The following is a 17,423-nucleotide window of genomic DNA, read 5'->3' on the forward strand; positions in this document are numbered from 1 at the left end:
ACTCAATTCCTTCATCTATCAACTCGACACAACCTTTCAGACAACTATCCCCTCTTCTTCAATGACACTCAACTGGCCTCCTCTTCTACACTGAACATCCTCGGTCTGTCCTTTACTTATAATCTAAACTGGAAATTTCACATCCCATCTCTAACTAAAACAGCTTCTATGAAGTTAGGCATTCTGAGACGTCTCAGCCAGTTTTCTCAACCCTTCCTCCCAGCTGCTAACTATGTACAAGGACCTTATCCGTCCAGGTATGGAGTATGTTTCCCATGTCTGGAGGGTTCCACTCATACCGCTCTTCTAGAAAGGGTGGAATCAAAAGCTTTTCGTCTCGTCAACTCCTCTCCTCTAACTGACTGTCTTCAGCCTCTTTCTCATTGCCGTAATGTTGCACCTCTTGCTATCTTCTACCGCTATTTTCATGCTAACTGTTCGTCTGATCTTGCTAACTGCATTCCTCCCGCAACCTCGCTGCACAAGACTTTCTTCTTTCTCATCCTTATTCTGTCCACCTCGCTAATGCAAGAGTTAACCAGTATTTGCAATCATTCATCCCCTTCTCTGGTAAACTCTGGAATTCCCTCCCTGCTTCTGTATTTCCATCTTCCTATGACTTGAACTCCTTCAAGAGGGAAGTGTCAAGACACTTATCCTTCAATTTTTTACCACCACTTCGGACTCTGTTCGGGACCGGCATATCAGTTGGCTTTTTTTTTTTTTTCCATTAGATTTTTGTTGCCCTTGGCCAGTGTCCCTCCTACATAAAAAAAAAAAAAAGAAAGATGACCAATACATTTTTCAGGAAGGTAGGTAGGCTCGAAGTGTGCAAAGCACCATCATACTCGTACTGAGAGTAAGGACAGTGAGTGGCAAGGCACCAGTAAGATTATGCTTTATTGTATAAGTTGTGAGGTTGTCCCACTATACAGTACACTGATTTAGACAAAATTACAATGATTTACATACTGAATAGAAAATTTTACCGAAGATTTGTTATAGAAAAGAAGGTATGATTTAATTTATGCAGGTTGGGCATGTATAAGCACAGTAGTTTGCTTAATAACACAGGCTTTAAGATGACCACAAAATAATGAAGTGGTATATCATGGTGAGTCAACTTGAATCGTGTGATTTGTTCAGTAATAAAATGACGTGACAGTCAGGCAACCTGCACCTCAACGCGCATTTCAGCACTACTCTGTTATTTAACTCAAGAACTGCCGGCTGTGTTTTGGGGGTAAGTTTATATATATATATATATATATATATATATATATATATATATATATATATATATATATATATATATATATATATATATATATATATATATATATATATATATATATATATATATATATATATATATATTGCGTGAAGTAAGATGATAAGGAGAGAGAGAGAGAGAGAGAGAGAAGATGCGGAAAGTGAACGTGTCACAGACCCGTACTTGTTCCCCGAGATTTAGTACAAGTTTCTTCAATACGAAGTTGTCCCTTTTTCCCTATTTAATTTACCCTATTTCTAGTTGTTTGTTCATATTGAGTCTCACCCATTATTTAATTGAATAGTTTCCCTTGCTTTACAGAGTGATCAGTATGTAGCTAGCCCTCATAATACGCTCACAATGATTTTTAGAAAATAATTTCAGTAGCTCGTCGCTCGGGGTGGGTCTGGTGGGCAGGAGCGACATGACACTCCCCCCGTCTTGTCACCCTTCTTTTTTGTCATGTGACTTCCGCCACCGCTTTGAGAGGCAGGGTTGGAGCGGTATTCCTTAGTCGTTGTCTGGCTGCTGGGAGGTAAGGATAAGCATATTGAGGCAGTGGGAGGCTTGGAGAATTAGCGTGCTTTACCTTTTAGAGGGCGATTAGATTCATATGATATTACTTGCCTAGTATAGCAGTAAGCTCCTGCTGATATTAGGTGAGGGATAAGTGTCTCCCAGAGTCCGCCTGTGATTGTAGTGCCTCATAGGTAAAGAGATACCTCCCACACCCACTTCGCGACTGCATTGTACTGTCCAGTATTTGGCGTGTATCTGAGCGGTCATTAGACCCTCATTTGCTGGTGTGGGTAGCTTATTTGTGTATTTGGTGTGCTGTTAAATGTTACTGTGATCCAAGGCTCTCTTAGAGGGTCTGGGTGCAGAGGATTACTAGCATGCTACTATGTGGTAAAATATTATTCTTCCCCAGGCGGTGTCGTTTTTTGTGAAAGGGGCGGGGCCTGTCTCCTGGGAAGTTGAATATAATAGTGCACAGCAGAGGGAGATGGTGTGAGGGTGGTATTCCATAGAACATTATAATCTTTATATGTGTTTGTCATTTGTTGTAATTGTCCCTTCCTAGAACGTGGCTGGCGATTCTTTCTCAGCAAATGGAGTGATTTGGCAGTTGTGCTGCATCCTTGCCTATAGTTTTCCACCATTGGCAACGACTACACAGTTACTCTCAAACTAAATTTATCTGTGTTGTATACCTCTCACCTAACTCTGACTATAAGAACTTCTTTGACTCCTTAACTTCCAAAGTGGAGAACATTCTGACTCTCTTCCCTTTTGCAAAGATCTCCATTCTTGGAGATCTCCACCTTTGGCTTTCTCCCTCCCTTCACTGATCATCCTGGTGAATTAGCCTTTAACTTTGCCATGACCTAGAGCAATTGGTGCAACACCTTATTCATATTCCTGACCGTCTTGGAGATACGCCCAACATTCTTGACCTTTTTCCAATCTCTAATCCTTCTGTTTATGCTGTTACCCTATCTTCTCTGTTGGGCTTCTCTGATCACAATCTCATATCTATCTTATCCTATTGCTCCATGCCCTCCTCAAGATCCCCCAAAGCGTAGGTGCCTCTGGCGTTTTGCCTCTGCTAGTTTGGGGGACCTGAGGAGGTATTATGTTGATCTTCCTTGGAATGACTACTGCTTCCATGTCAGAGACCCATCTGTGTGTGCTGAACACTTAACAGGTGATAGTGTCTGGCACGGAGGCATACATTCCTCACTCTTTCTCTCGACCTAAACCTTCCTAACCTTGGTTTAACACAGCTTGTTCTCGTGCTATATATGATAGAGAGGTGGCCCACAAAAGGTAATTGAGCCTTCCATCACCTGAAATTTCATGCACTTTATATTTCTGCCTGGAATCATGCCAAGTATGTTCTCCAACTAGCCAAAAACTCCTTCATTAATAGAAAGTGTCAAAATCTCTCAAGATCTAACTTCCCTCGTGACTTCTGGCATCTAGCTAAAAATATGTCCAATAACTTTGCTTCTTCTTCTTTCCTTCTTTTATTTCAACCAGATGGCATCACTGCCATCTCATCTATTTCTAAAGCTCAACTCTTCGCTAAAAACCTTTGCTAAAAACTCTACCTTCGATGATTCAGGGCTTGTTCCTCCCTCTCTTCCACCCTCTGACAACATGCTACCTGTTAAAATCCTTCACAATGATGATTCCCATGCCCTCGCTGGTCTAAACCCTCAGAAGGTTTATGGACATGATGAGGTTTTGTTCTCCAAAACTGTGCCTCCATGCTTGCACCTTGCCTAGTCAAACTCTTTCAACTCTGTCTGTCAACATCTACCTTTCTTTCTTGCTGGAAGTTTGCCTACATTCAGCCTGTTCCTAAAAATGGTGACCGCTCTAATCCCTCAAACTACGGTCCTATTGCTTTAATTCCCTACCTATCTAAAGTTTATTAATCTATCCTCAACAAGAAGATTCTTAAACATCTATAACTTCGTAGTCTTCTATCTAATCGCCAGTATGGGTTCCATCAAAGCCGCTCTACTGGTGATCTTCTGGTTTTCCTTACTGAGTCTTGGTCATCCTCTTCCAGGGAATTTGGTGAAACTCTTGCTGTTCCCTTAGACATATCAAAAGCTTTTGATAGAGTCTGGCACAAAGTTTTGATTTCCAAACTACCCTCCTACAGCGTCTATCCTTCTCTCTGTAACTTCATCTCGTTTCCTTTCTGACCGTTCTATTGTTGCTGTGATAGACGGTCACTGTTCTTTTAAATTTATTAACAGTGGTGTTCCTCAGGGTTCTGTCCTGTCACCCACTCTCTTCCTGTTATTTATCAATGATCTTCCAAACCAAACTTCTTGTCCTATCCACTTCTACGATGATGATACCATCCTGCACTTTTCCACTTCTTTTCGTCGACATCCAACCCTTCAGGAAGTAAACAATTCATGTAGGGAAGCCACAGAACACCTGACTTCTGATCTCTCTAAAATTTCTGAATGGGGAAGAGCAAACTTTGTATTGTACAGACAACTATCCACTCTTCTTCAATGACACTCAGCTGTCCCCCTCTGTTATATTTAACATACTTGGTTTTATCCTTTACTTATAATCTAATCTGGAAACTTCACGTCTCATCTCTAGCTAAACAGACTTCTATGAAGTTAGGCGTTCTGAGTCGTCTCCGCCAGTTTTTCTCACCCTTCCAGCTGCTACGTAGCTCTGTACAAGAGCCTTATCCGTCCTTGTATGGAGTATGCTTCACATGTCTTGGGGGGGGTTCCACTCATACCGCTCTTCTAGACAGGGTTTAATCAAAAGCTTTTCGTCTCATCAACTCTGCTTCTCAAACAAACTGTCTTCTGTCTCTTTCTCATCGCCAACACAATGTTGCATCTCTTGTTATCTTCTACTATCATTTTCATGCCAACTGCTCTTCTGATCTTGTTAATTGCATGCCTCCCTTCCTGCAGCGTCTGTGTATAACTTCCTCCTTTCTCTCACCCCTATTCTGTCTACCTTTCTAATACAAGAGTTAACCAGTATTCTCTATTATTCATCCCTTTCTCTGGTAAACGGTAGAACGGTCACCCTTTTTAGGAACAGGCTGAATGTAGGCAAACTTTTAGCAAGAAGGAAAGGTAGATGTTGACAGACAGAGTTGAAAGAGTTTGACTAGGCAAGGTGCAAGAACAGAGGCACAATTTCGGAGAACAATAGGAAGGACCCTATCAGCTCCATAAGCCTTCCGTGGGTTTAGGCCAGCAATTGCACGGAAAACATCATTGCGAAGAATTTTAACAGGTAGCATGAATTAGTCAGAGGGTAAAGGAGAGGAAGGAACAATCCCTGAATCATCCAAGGTTGAGTTTTTTAGCAAAGGTTCGAGCGAAGAGTTCAGCTTCAGAGATAGATATGATCTGGCTGAAATAAGGAGGGAAAGAAGAAGAAGCAAAGTTATTGGTGATGTTTTTAGCTAGAAGCCAGAAGTCACGAGGGAAGTTAGATCTTGAAAGATTTTGACACTTTCTGTTAATGAAGGAGTTTTTGGCTAGTTTGAGAACAGACTTGGCATGGTTCTGAACAGAAATATAAAGTGCATGATATTCTGGTGATGGAAGGCTTAAGTACCTTTTGTGGGCCACCTCTCTATCATGTACGAGTATAGCACGAGAACAAGCTGTGTTAAACCAAGGTTTGGAAGGTTTAGGTCGAGAAAAAGAATGAGGAATGTACGCCTCCATGCCAGACACTATCACCTCTGTTATGCGCTCAGCACACAAAGACGGGTCTCTGACACGGAAGCAGTAGTCATTCCAAGGAAAATCAGCATAATACCTCCTCAGGTCCCCCACCTAGCAGAGGCAAAATGCCTGAGACACCTCTGCTTAGAGGGATACTGAGGAGGAATTGGAGCGATAGGACAAGATACAGATATGAGACTGTGATCAGAGGAGCCCAACTGAAAAGAGAGGGTGACAGCATAAGCAGGATTAGAGGTCAGGAAAAGGTCAAGAATGCTGGGCGTATCTCCAAGACGGTCAGGAAAACGAACAGGGTGTTGCACCAATTGCTCTAGATCGTGGAGGATAGTAAAATTGAAGGCTAGTTCACCAGGATGGTTAGTGAAGGGAGAAGAAAGCCAAAGCTGGTGGTGAACATTGAAGTCTCCAAGAATGGAGATCTCTGCAAAAGGGAAGAGAGTCAGAATGTGCTCCACTTTGGAAGTTAAGTAGTCAAAGAATTTCTTATAGTCAGAAGAGTTAGGTGAGAGGTATACAGCACATATAAATTTAGTTTGAGAGTGACTCTGTAGTCGTAGCCAGATTGTGGAAAACTCGGAAGATTCAAGAGCATGGGCACGAGAGCAGGTTAAGTCGTTGCGCACATAAACGCAACATCCAGCTTTGGACTGGAAAAGAGGATAGAGAAAGTAGGAGGGAACAGAAAATGAGCTACTGTCAGTTGCCTCAGACACCTGTGTTTCAGTGAAGAAAAGAAGATGAGGTTTAGAAAAGGAGAGGTGGTGTTCTACAGACTGAAAATTAGATCTAAGACCGCGAATGTTGCCGAAGTTGATGAAGAAAAAGTTGAGGGGGGTGTCAAGATATATATATATTGTTTTGTAGCAGACAGTAGAGAGAAGAGCTTAGACCCTGAAGTAGCAGACGACAAGGTTACATGGAGGAGACTCATCAAAAACAGCAACCCCTTATAGAAACGGGATAATAATTATATATATATATATATATATATATATATATATATATATATATATATATATATATATATATATATATATATATATATATATATATATATATATATATATATATATATATATATATATATGTATATATATATATATCACCAGAATGCAGTTTTCCTGCAACTGATTCATGAAGGCCTTGATGGTCGAGCTGTTAAAAATTTAGGGAGGCTTAAATATTCGCCCCTTGCCTATGGTGGCGCAGGCAGGACTTTTGGAGTTTCAACCTTGTAAAGGCCTATGCCGTCCCCCACCTCCCTCATATATATATATATATATATATATATATATATATATATATATATATATATATATATATATATATATATATATATATATATATATATATATATATATATATATTTTTTTTTTTTTTTTTTTTTTTTTTTATAAACATCGGTGTGGAGTTTTACTGACAAATTACTAATGTTCCATTGTCTGTGGAATATGCTACAATACGAATGGAACAATTAAACAAGAGTAGTAAGTATAATATATTTGGTACAGATGTTTTTATTGTCTCCTTGTTTCTTACTCCATCTTTCTAAAGATTCATTATTTTACTTGGATGAGTGAGGAATGTTTATTGGGACTGAACATCAATGAAAGTTGATAGACCATTAAAATGATGTTAGTGCTGTCTCATGAAACACGTTTAAGAAAGCACATGATTGACACATCAAACAGACAGAAATGAAGGCAGGCAACAATACTTGGTTTGATCAGTAGTGAACACTTGAAGAGCCTTGTTGGTGGGTGAGTCTGTGTCTATCACTTGATACTCAGAATAAAGGAAGAAATGGTAATTATGTGCAATAGTTATGAACCATTTTGAGACAAAGTTCTAACCTCCAAGTACTCTCATCCATTCTCCCCAATACCCCCAGAGCACCCTTCCTCACGTCATTATCCTAACATACACTATGAGATTTTCTATTCCCTAATCTTGGTATTACCCTCTGAAAAATAGTTTTCTTTACTTATGTACAAACTTTCTATAGTATTTTGTAATTTTTGTAATCCAGTTTCTTCTTAATGGTGAATAGTCTGCTGATATCATCCCAAAAAAAAAACAAATAAATGACAGTATCACCTACATGGGAGGCAGGCTTTTCTAAGATTAGTGATTGTTACTTGTTTCAGTGAAGACAAACAACCGAGTGGTAATGGATGAAGAAAAAAGATCTGCAAATTTAGCAATTGCAGCATCAGTGTTAATACTTATAATTTTTGTTCTTTTGGCCTTCACTTTAGTCAAATCACCCACAACATACAAAAAGGAAAATATTTTGATTCGATGAGAAAAGTGGCATACAGAAATCTGCTCGGAATTTTGTGATTTAATATAAGTTATGCCTCCTTGCCTTATTAATGCATTATGTACCATTTTACTTGCATCGTGGATTACTTAAGCCTGATAGCTATGATTTTAAGTATTATATAGTTGCTGCTGCTACTGATGTTGCCTTCTCGCAAGAATTTGTAATAAACACTACTAGTATTCCTTCTCGTTAGTCAGGAACGAGTCCACACCCGTTTCTTCTTTTGCTTTTTCCTTCAAACACAGGAAAACCAGAGAAAGAGGACTCAATCGTTTATGTTTTGATACAGCGGGCCAACGACTGCTCTCGACCATGTGAATGCTTTCAGCTGAAACCTGCCAGTAGTTCTGGGTGGCTGGCTGGGTGGAGCTAGTCGGGAGGAAAAATTGCCCCTTGTAAACCCCACCTTTAGTAACCTTTAGAAAAAGATTCCCTCTCTCTCTCTCTCTCTCTCTCTCTCTCTCTCTCTCTCTCTCTCTCTCCAAACAAGTATTTTTTAATAATGCCCTGAATGCAAACAAACACTGACCATATCAATAAAAAGGAATTAAGGAAACAATATTATTCAGAGACGCGTAGCATGAGATGCGCATCGCGACCGTCACCTGGCAGCAGCACCAGCAGCAGCAGCAGCCGACCACCACCTGATCACAACAGTCTGACACCCGGCTGCTGCCAACCCCAAAACTGACCTGTAATGTCATAAGAGCAGATACCTGATACTAAATGTGGAGAACGAGGGAGAGAGGGAAGTAAGAACGAGTATAGAAAGGCAAGGACAGGCACAGTAAGGCACAAATAAGCTGGTGTCACTCCACTATAATCTGTCAACACGTAAGTCTGCCTGAGTGTTGGGAATGGTGTTGTATTACCATGTGTGTTTTGATGGGGATTTGTGATCCCCAGGTCTTTTGGTAATTGTCTAGAGTCCTTACCGGGCCTTATTACTGGTCTATTCACTTCAATTCTTTTACACATACCTTCACATGCACCTAAAACATCATTTTAAAGTGGGGGACAAATGCCCCCTTCCCTCTAGTCGGTTAGGTTAGGTTAGGTTAGGTTAGGTTAGGTTAGGTTAGGGTAATTGTCTAGAGTCCTTACCGGGCCTTATTACTGGTCTATTGACTTCAATTCTTTTACACATACCTTCACATGCACCTAAAACCTAACCTAACCTAACCTAACCTAACCTAACTTAACCTAACCTAACCTAACCTAACCTAACCTAACCTAACCGACTAGAGGGAAGGGGGCATTTGTCCCCCACTTTAAAATGATGTTTTAGGTGCATGTGAAGGTATGTGTAAAAGAATTGAAGTGAATAGACCAGTAATAAGGCCCGGTAAGGACTCTAGACAATTACCGGTCTTTTTTTTGGGTAATATTGAAATAATATTAACGTTTTCATCTTAGGGTTACATTAGGTTAGGTTTAAGTTCATTTAGTTCTTTAGTTTCATTGCTCCTTCATCTTTTGTGTAGCTCGTGATTTAGAAAAGCGTCATATTCTGGTGAAAAACCGCCAGTGTCTGGAAATATGTAGGCTAAGGTTTTTCATGACCTCCAACGTGTGTAAATCTTAAAAATAGGTTTCAGAGTGGCGTCACTCTTGTGTAGTTACCATCTCTGGTCTGCATTTAAATTAATACTGTCCACTTTTATAATATATATATATATATATATATATATATATATATATATATATATATATATATATATATATATATATATATATATATATAATAGGTCTGCCCTCCCATCCCCAAATCCTTAAAGCAAGCTTGAGGACCTTGTGAGAAAGGGGTTTTAGGGTGAGGGAAGCCAAATTTGGACATTAATATAAAATTCCAATGATGAGATACCATATTCTGAAAACTGGACATTTCTAGCCCAACCTAACCTAACTGAGGAGGCTGTGCCCCACCTGGACCCCCCACCTTAAGGACATTAGTCTAACCTAACTGGGATGGCTCCAATCCCTGGACACCACCTTAAGGACACTAACCTAGCCTATCCTAACTATACCTTAACCCCTAAAGGACAGGTGGTGTCTGTAGTTGCTGCAATGTAGAGGGCGAGTAGCGTCTATTATTGAGTTGCATTTTGTGGGCTTAATTTCAAATATGAGTTTCCTCTTATTCCTTGGACAAGGATAAACAGTCAGTGACTTCCACTCCTCACAAGGGCAGATTTGCTTCAGAACCTCTCAGTGAAAGTGTTATTGGGGGAGAGTTAGAAGTTACTCTGTCAAGCTTCAAAAGTGGTTTTACTGGAGAAAAAGTAAAACACTAGTAGACTGTTTCACTCATGTATGTCTTCCCAGCTGTGATGATTACAATTTTTTTCTTGTGTGTTATAAGTGACAGACAGCAATACTATTTCCCTTAGTGTGTCTGCAAAATGATAGATTTAGGCATTCATGTGAGTGAGTGACTGAGAAATACTGGTGAGGGAAGCAGATAAAGGTAGCTTGGGGCCCCCCTGCTGGGACCCCAGCCAGGCCACTGCGCAGCACGCAACCATCCAAACACAGGCTGAGAGACTCCACGTCACCTCGAGAGTTTGGGTTTGTGGGAGATTTAAGAGAAAGGATTGATAAGTGTGATGCTATTATGTTTAGAGCAATCAATCAAGGCAGAATTAAGAAATTGGTGATGGAAAATTACTTATTTTTGCTGAATTGTCAAAACTTACCCTGCTGGGAGGGACGTCCGCCAGGATCATCCCTGTCCTTTAAAGATTAATAGGAAGTCGAAGGTCCAGGGTGTGGTTGGTTGACCTATTCTTCATCTTCAATGGGTACTGACGCCACCAATTGTTCAGCACAAGATTGATTTTAGCAAAACACCATGCACAATAAAATCCTACTACTTAAATTTGCATCCACTGCACTCAGCTGCCATTGTGACACTGAATACCAATGAGGGTAGCCAGCTGACTGCCACAGCTGCCACATATACATGTAGTGATTGACTGAAAATAATTGACATATTGGTGGGAAGTAAATGACATTCTAATGTGTTATTTAAGTGACAGTTCTCACTGGCTAAATGGGAGAGATACAAGTAAGCATGCATCATTCTGTACTGGAAACCAACATACTAGCACATGCACTGCCAACTAAGCCAGCTCAGGGTTGAGAAAGTGGTGCAGAGCTCACTGGACCTGGAAAAAATGCAAGACACAGCACTTTCTTGGAGCTATTACAGCCTTAAATCAGACTTGTCTGCAAAAAGATTTTTACATTTGCAGTAAGGCCATAGTGTGTCCTATATTATATGTAAGTTTTGTTATTGCACTTGACATGGACTTATTATAAAGAATAACCACAGTCTCACCTAGTCAATAAATTTCTGGAGCTCCTTATATTTTTATAATGGTTTTACTAGTGAATTGATTATTTTACTCTACATTTGCTTTAAAAAAAAACCCATCTCTGGTTATCTATCTCTGGCACATTGCTCTTTCCAAGAGCATCCTCCAAAGGATAAACATAGCAGAAGAAACTCTCCCTATCCAAACATTTGCTTCTTCAAATGCTGTGACTACTAACACTCCTTTCACACATATACTCCCTTACATTAGTCTACCCTCTTTGAACCTTATTGGCTCAAACTAGGATGTAACTAAAACACTGAGTACATTGAGTACTGACCAATTGATCTGGAAGCTTAAATAAGTTTACCAGTTGTTCCTCCCTCTCCTCCACCCTCTGACTACTTCATGCCACGTATTAAAATTCTTCGCAATGATGTTTTCCATGCCCTTGCTGGCCTAAACCCTCGGAAGGCTTATGGACCTGATGGGGTCCCTCCTATTGTTCTCCGAAACTGTGCCTCCGTGCTTGCACCTTGCCTAGTCAAACTCTTTCAGCTCTGTCTGTCAACATCTACCTTTCCTTCTTGCTGGAAGTTTGCCTACATTCAACCTGTTCCTAAAAAGGGTGACCGTTCTAATCCCTCAAACTACCGTCCTATTGCTTTAATTTCCTGCCTATCTAAAGTTTTTGAGTCTATCCTCAACAGGAAGATTCTTAAACATCTATCATTTCACAACCTTCTATCTGATCGCCAGTATGGGTTCCGTCAAGGCCGCTCTACTGGTGATCTTCTGGCTTTCCTTACTGAGTCTTGGTCATCCTCTTTTAGAGATTTTGGTGAAACTTTTGCTGTTGCCTTGGACATATCAAAAGCTTTTGATAGAGTCTGGCACAAAGCTTTGATTTCCAAACTACCCTCCTACGGTTTCTATCCTTCTCTCTGTAACTTCATCTCAAGTTTCCTTTCTGACCGTTCTATTGCTGCTGTGGTAGACGGTCACTGTTCTTCTCCTAAATCTATTAACAGTGGTGTTCCTCAGGGCTCTGTCCTGTCACCAACTCTCTTCTTATTATTCATTAATGATCTTCTAAACCAAACTTCTTGTCCTATCCACTCCTACACTGATGATACCACCCTGCACTTCTCCACGTCTTTTCATAGACGTCCAGCCCTTCAGGAGGTAAACATAGCACGCAGGGAAGCCACAGAACGCCTGACTTCTGATCTTTCTAAAATTTCTGATTGGGGCAGAGCAAACTTGGTATTGTTCAATGCCTCAAAAACTCAATTCCTCCATCTATCAACTCGACACAACCTTCCAGACAACTATCCCCTCTTCTTCAATGACACTCAACTGTCCCCCTCTTCTACACTGAACATCCTCGGTCTGTCCTTTACTTATAATCTGAACTGGAAACTTCACATCTCATCTCTAGCTAAAACAGCTTCTATGAAGTTAGGTGTTCTGAGACGTCTCCGCCAGTTTTTCTCACCCCCCCAGCTGCTAACTCTGTATAAGGGCCTTATCCGTCCATGTATGGAGTATGCTTCACATGTCTGGGGGGGTTCCACTCATACTGCTCTTCTAGACAGGGTGGAATCAAAAGCTTTTCGTCTCATCAACTCCTCTCCTCTAACTGACTGTCTTCAGCCTCTCTCTCACCGCCGCAATGTTGCATATCTAGCTGTCTTCTACCGCTATTTTCATGCTAACTGCTCTTCTGATCTTGCTAACTGCATGCCTCCCCTCCTTCCGCGGCCTCGCTGCACAAGACTTTCTTCTTTCTCTCACCCCTATTCTGTCCACCTCTCTAACGCAAGAGTTAACCAGTATTCTCAATCATTCATCCCTTTCTCTGGTAAACTCTGGAACTCCCTGCCTGCTTCTGTATTTCCACCTTCCTATGACTTGAATTCCTTCAAGAGGGAGGTTTCAAGACACTTATCCACCAATTTTTTACCACTGCCTTGACCCTTTTAAGGGACTGGCATTTCAGTGGGCATTTTTTTTATTGATTTTTGTTGCCCTTGGCCAGTGTCCTTCTTACATAAAAAAAAAAAAAAAGTGATACCAATGGTGAGCATTCATTAGCTGTGTGTGTAAACAGTAGCTCAGTATGTTTCTTGAATGATTGTTGCTTTACTGTTTTTATTTGTTATCCTTTCTGATGTTTTATGAACATGTATGTATTTTTCCTTCACTAATATGCATAAAAAAATTAATGTCCAGAAATTATTTATTTCAACTTTTTTGGGGAGCCCTGTCTCAGCTAGGTACCACAGTAATTTTCTTATATTGCTTTAATTAAAACTTTAATAACATGAATTGCATCTAACACAGGTCCATAGTGGAACCAAACCCCTGTGTTAGCAGCAACCTGACTTTACATCCTAAATTATTCATACAAATTACAAGTGTTTAGTTTGGAGAAGATGAACAGTCTGGATATCTTTAAATTAGACAAACATCTCTCTCTTGGTGCTGATTATAGTATTATATTTAACTCACTAGTGAAAAGTAAAGTAGCAACAAGAAGTTTGATATAAATTACATCTTCTTCATATAACATAGAAAGGGTAACCTGAAGTGGGTGTGCGGTATATAATGCCATCTGGCGAGTCAATATTCCAGGACAGATTATAAAGTATATGAGTACAGTTATTATGTTTCTTCTCTCCATCATTATAAAAACCAAAAAGGTAGCCAAAATTGGGCTTTTTCCATCATGCTTATTCCTTCTTGCCTTTCCCTCCGTACCTACATACCTGCTTTCTTCCACTCCTCATTCATTTCCAGCCCATCTTGTCAAAACTCACCCATCTTCCTCACTAACATCCTGTATTTCCTCCATGTGTTCACAGATTCATGGTGATATTACTCAGTTTTCATTATTCTGCCTAAAGTCCAGGATTGGAAAAAAAAAAAAGCTGGAATGCACAATTGTACTGATATCAAATTCTTGTGTTTTGTTGCTGATTTGACAAGTTTGCAACCTGCAGGTAGATCTCATCCAGACGTAAGATGTCAGGTAGAGTGCGTACTCGAGTGGACAGAGGGACAGGGGAGCTGGTGGCCTACAGTGATGCAGCTGTGCGCAACAACCTGGCAGTCATTGAATATTGCCGCACCTCTATGGCTGCCCTCTCTGGGGCTACTGCAGGTGTGTGCGTGTATGTGTGAATGTTTGTTTTTGAAAATGTGAATGTGCTTGTTGATTATTGTGTGGTTTTCTGATTTCTTTGAGGTGTAAATGACATTCATTCTAGTTCTAATCTCAAATAAGTAGTTATCTTTCCTATACTATAGCAATGTTACACAATAAGCTATGCTATCATTATGTGTTGTCATGTGATCCATGTGTTTATTGATTATTTATTTGTTTGCAGTCACCACCTTATATAGTGTTGTAGTGTTGGCCAGTTGTTAAACATAAAAGAAATTCATCTACTGGCCAAAATTCTCCTCTCAATAGAATTCTACCAACAGTGAGGCTAAATTGTAAAAAAATTAGTGAAATTTATACAAAGAGAATTTATTACTGCAAAATCCTCTTCATTCAGAGTAGATTTCTTTATCAGTAGATTTTATATACTACTACTTCTAAAAGCTTCATAAGTGAAGTTGAAAAACAAATTCTTTTGGCATATTTTATTTTTAAGATATAGACCTTTGAAAATGTATTCTAATTTTTTTAATAAAAGAAAAGAAAGAAATGTCTGCATATCAGAGCCAAAGGAAAGGTTGGGGCATGTGCTATAGCTGTGTGTGTGTGACTTTGGTGCTCATCTCTGTTTCATTGGTCTTTGAGACTGCCGTGAATGATATCCCTTACTCCAGGATATAGTAAGTTTACTGTAACATTCAAGTTCCCACAGGTTACCTTTCCCAGGGGTCCCTACTAACTTAAAGGAAGTGATGAGCAGCTGAGTGAGCCATACACAGACCACCTCAGTCTGAATTCAAACTGTGGCCCTCATGCATTGGTAGTCAGGCACACTAGTCACTGCACTGAGTTTACTGTTCAATAGAAGGGAATATATACCATATTTACAAGCCATAGAAACTTCCTTGACAAATGGAAATTTTTCAACAATAAATTGAAGCAAACAAAATTTGGTCTCTTAAAAACTTCCATGTATAAGTTCTATGGATTTTTTTTTTTTTTTTCTTTTTTTTAACAAGATTATTTTTATAAAACTTTTTGGCAAAATTTTTCAGGTCAGAAACTTAAAAAAAAACTGGCAGAAATTTTTCATTCTCAAAAAGTCATGCAGTGTCACAGGTCCAGCAATTGGTCAGCAGAAGATAGCCTTGAATAGAAGCTGTTTGGTGGAGGTTATTCCTGTGACAGTTAAACTTTTGTAATTAATCATAATACTTGCCTGACAGTTAAATTTTTTGTAATTAATCACAATACTTGCCTGATACATCTGTGTGATATTAATATTAACCCATAGTATATCATGTGAAGCTGTACTGATGTAGCTTATCTTCAATTTTTTTTAGGGATGCTTGGGCTAACAGGGCTGTATGGGTTCCTGTTCTTCCTTGCGGCAGGAGTCGTGCTGTGGTTGTTGCTGCTATTGAAAGCTGGTTCCCGATGGCAGCAGTTCTTTGTGAGCCGCCAGTCTCTCCTCACCAGCGGCCTCTTCTCTGGACTTTTTACTTATATTCTTTGTTGGACCTTCATTTTTGGTATGGTTCATGTTTATTGAAAAGTTATGGATTATGTCTTAACTTACACAAAACCACTATAAATGACCACTATGGAATGAATGAATGTATGAGGGTGAATTGTGTGCATGAAATGTGATGTTAATAAAATTATTTCTCAACTTCATGTAATTTATTCAAGTACATATGATTACAATTAGTACATTCCAGAAATGAAACTGTGCTACTGTCTTAAATTGATTACTTAATGGTCTTTAGGAAATATTTAAAACAAAATATGTTTGTGAGGGTTTGGCAACATTTTGAACATGAAAAAGAAGTATGAACACTTTTTTATGAAGATGAATTATTTATGTTCAAAGGATTACTTTTTGCTAAATAGAACACTGGTTTGTTTCTGATGATTGGTGTTTTGATAAGAAAAGTAGTCTCCCTAATTCATTCTGATATGTTAATCTCAAATGCATTAATTGATTTGTGATTAATGTCATATTAAATTACTTAATGAGATAAAAGCAGCAAATTAAATGCATCAGGTGAAAAATTACTGTAGGAGAAAATGTAGTGTTGAAATACATAGGTAGTTTTCAGCTTCTTTTTAAGAGATCAGCATTTTCATGGTTAGGCTTTACAGAAAGAAAGGAATGCAGAATACAAATTCAGTATTACTTATAATTATAGAATGGACACTTTTTTGTAATCCTACACTGCACCTGTAAACTCCTTCCCATTGTACATACCGTATATTTCAGCATATAAGACAACACTTGAATCATCCTAAAAAAGAAAAAAAGGAGGTTGTCCTATTTGCCAGATACAAAAACAATAACCTTAAAATTTTACACAAAATACCATTGTAAACAAATAACAATCATATATTACAACTTTTGGGGAAGTTAGACAAAGAAAATAGGAATCCATTTTGAGAAAATGCGTTGAAACGTATATCCATTGAAAAGTGTGCAAACAAAATTTAATGTTGTACAACTACAAACCTCTGTTGGCATTGTATATGAATGGATAAAGCAGGAGGCTGTGTGAATATTCCTCACTTTTTCCCAAAGCTGAAGAAGGAGCTATATAAAGGTCTTCAAGGCATGGAACCCCAAGCTAAGCAGTTAAGGAAAGCAAACAGGGGGTATGATGAATCTCTCCAAATTGTAGTGTTGCAGATGGACGAAGTCCATATACTGAGAAAAAAAATTCAAGAGCATCGGTGTATCTAATCAAAAGAAACATATATATATATATATATATATATATATATATATATATATATATATATATATATATATATATATATATATATATATATATAATATATAATATATAATATATATATATATATTATATATATATATATAAGATTACAGCCGTCAGCTTGACAAACGCAGGCAGTGCAAGGCAAGGGTTTGTTTAGGTGTTTTCAGTAGTGTCACTGACAAGTCAAACACTTTGCTCGCAAGGCAAACGGAAGCATACGTGCCCAACAGAACATATGCTTTTCCAGGCCCTAAAGGCAGACAACCAATTGGCAAGTAGTAGAACATCAGAATATCATTTAAGCTCCT

The 17,423-nt window shown here is 39.0% G+C and overlaps 1 protein-coding gene across 1 annotated transcript; it reads left to right on the forward strand.

Annotated features, from left to right (window-relative positions):
* Positions 1 to 8,524: 8,524 nt before the first annotated feature.
* On the forward strand, positions 8,525 to 16,014 carry LOC135110005 (ER membrane protein complex subunit 6-like). Its single transcript, XM_064022000.1, has 3 exons — positions 8,525 to 8,689; positions 14,178 to 14,338; positions 15,685 to 16,014. Exons 2-3 carry the CDS (start codon positions 14,200 to 14,202, stop codon positions 15,891 to 15,893), a joined length of 348 nt encoding a protein of 115 aa, XP_063878070.1. The 5' UTR covers positions 8,525 to 8,689; positions 14,178 to 14,199; the 3' UTR covers positions 15,894 to 16,014.
* Positions 16,015 to 17,423: the final 1,409 nt, after the last annotated feature.

This window comes from Scylla paramamosain, chromosome 2 (assembly GCF_035594125.1).
Source record: "Scylla paramamosain isolate STU-SP2022 chromosome 2, ASM3559412v1, whole genome shotgun sequence".
Lineage (NCBI taxonomy): Eukaryota > Metazoa > Arthropoda > Malacostraca > Decapoda > Portunidae > Scylla > Scylla paramamosain.

What these genes read in the sequence shown, in the direction of transcription:
- LOC135110005 (XM_064022000.1), top strand. Translation starts at nt 14,200, where the DNA reads ATGTCAGGTAGAGTGCGTACTCGAGTGGACAGAGGGACAGGGGAGCTG. An exon ending in CCTCTCTGGGGCTACTGCAG is followed by an intron (nt 14,339 to 15,684) that starts GTGTGTGCGTGT and finishes AATTTTTTTTAG; the next exon opens with GGATGCTTGGGCTAACAGGG.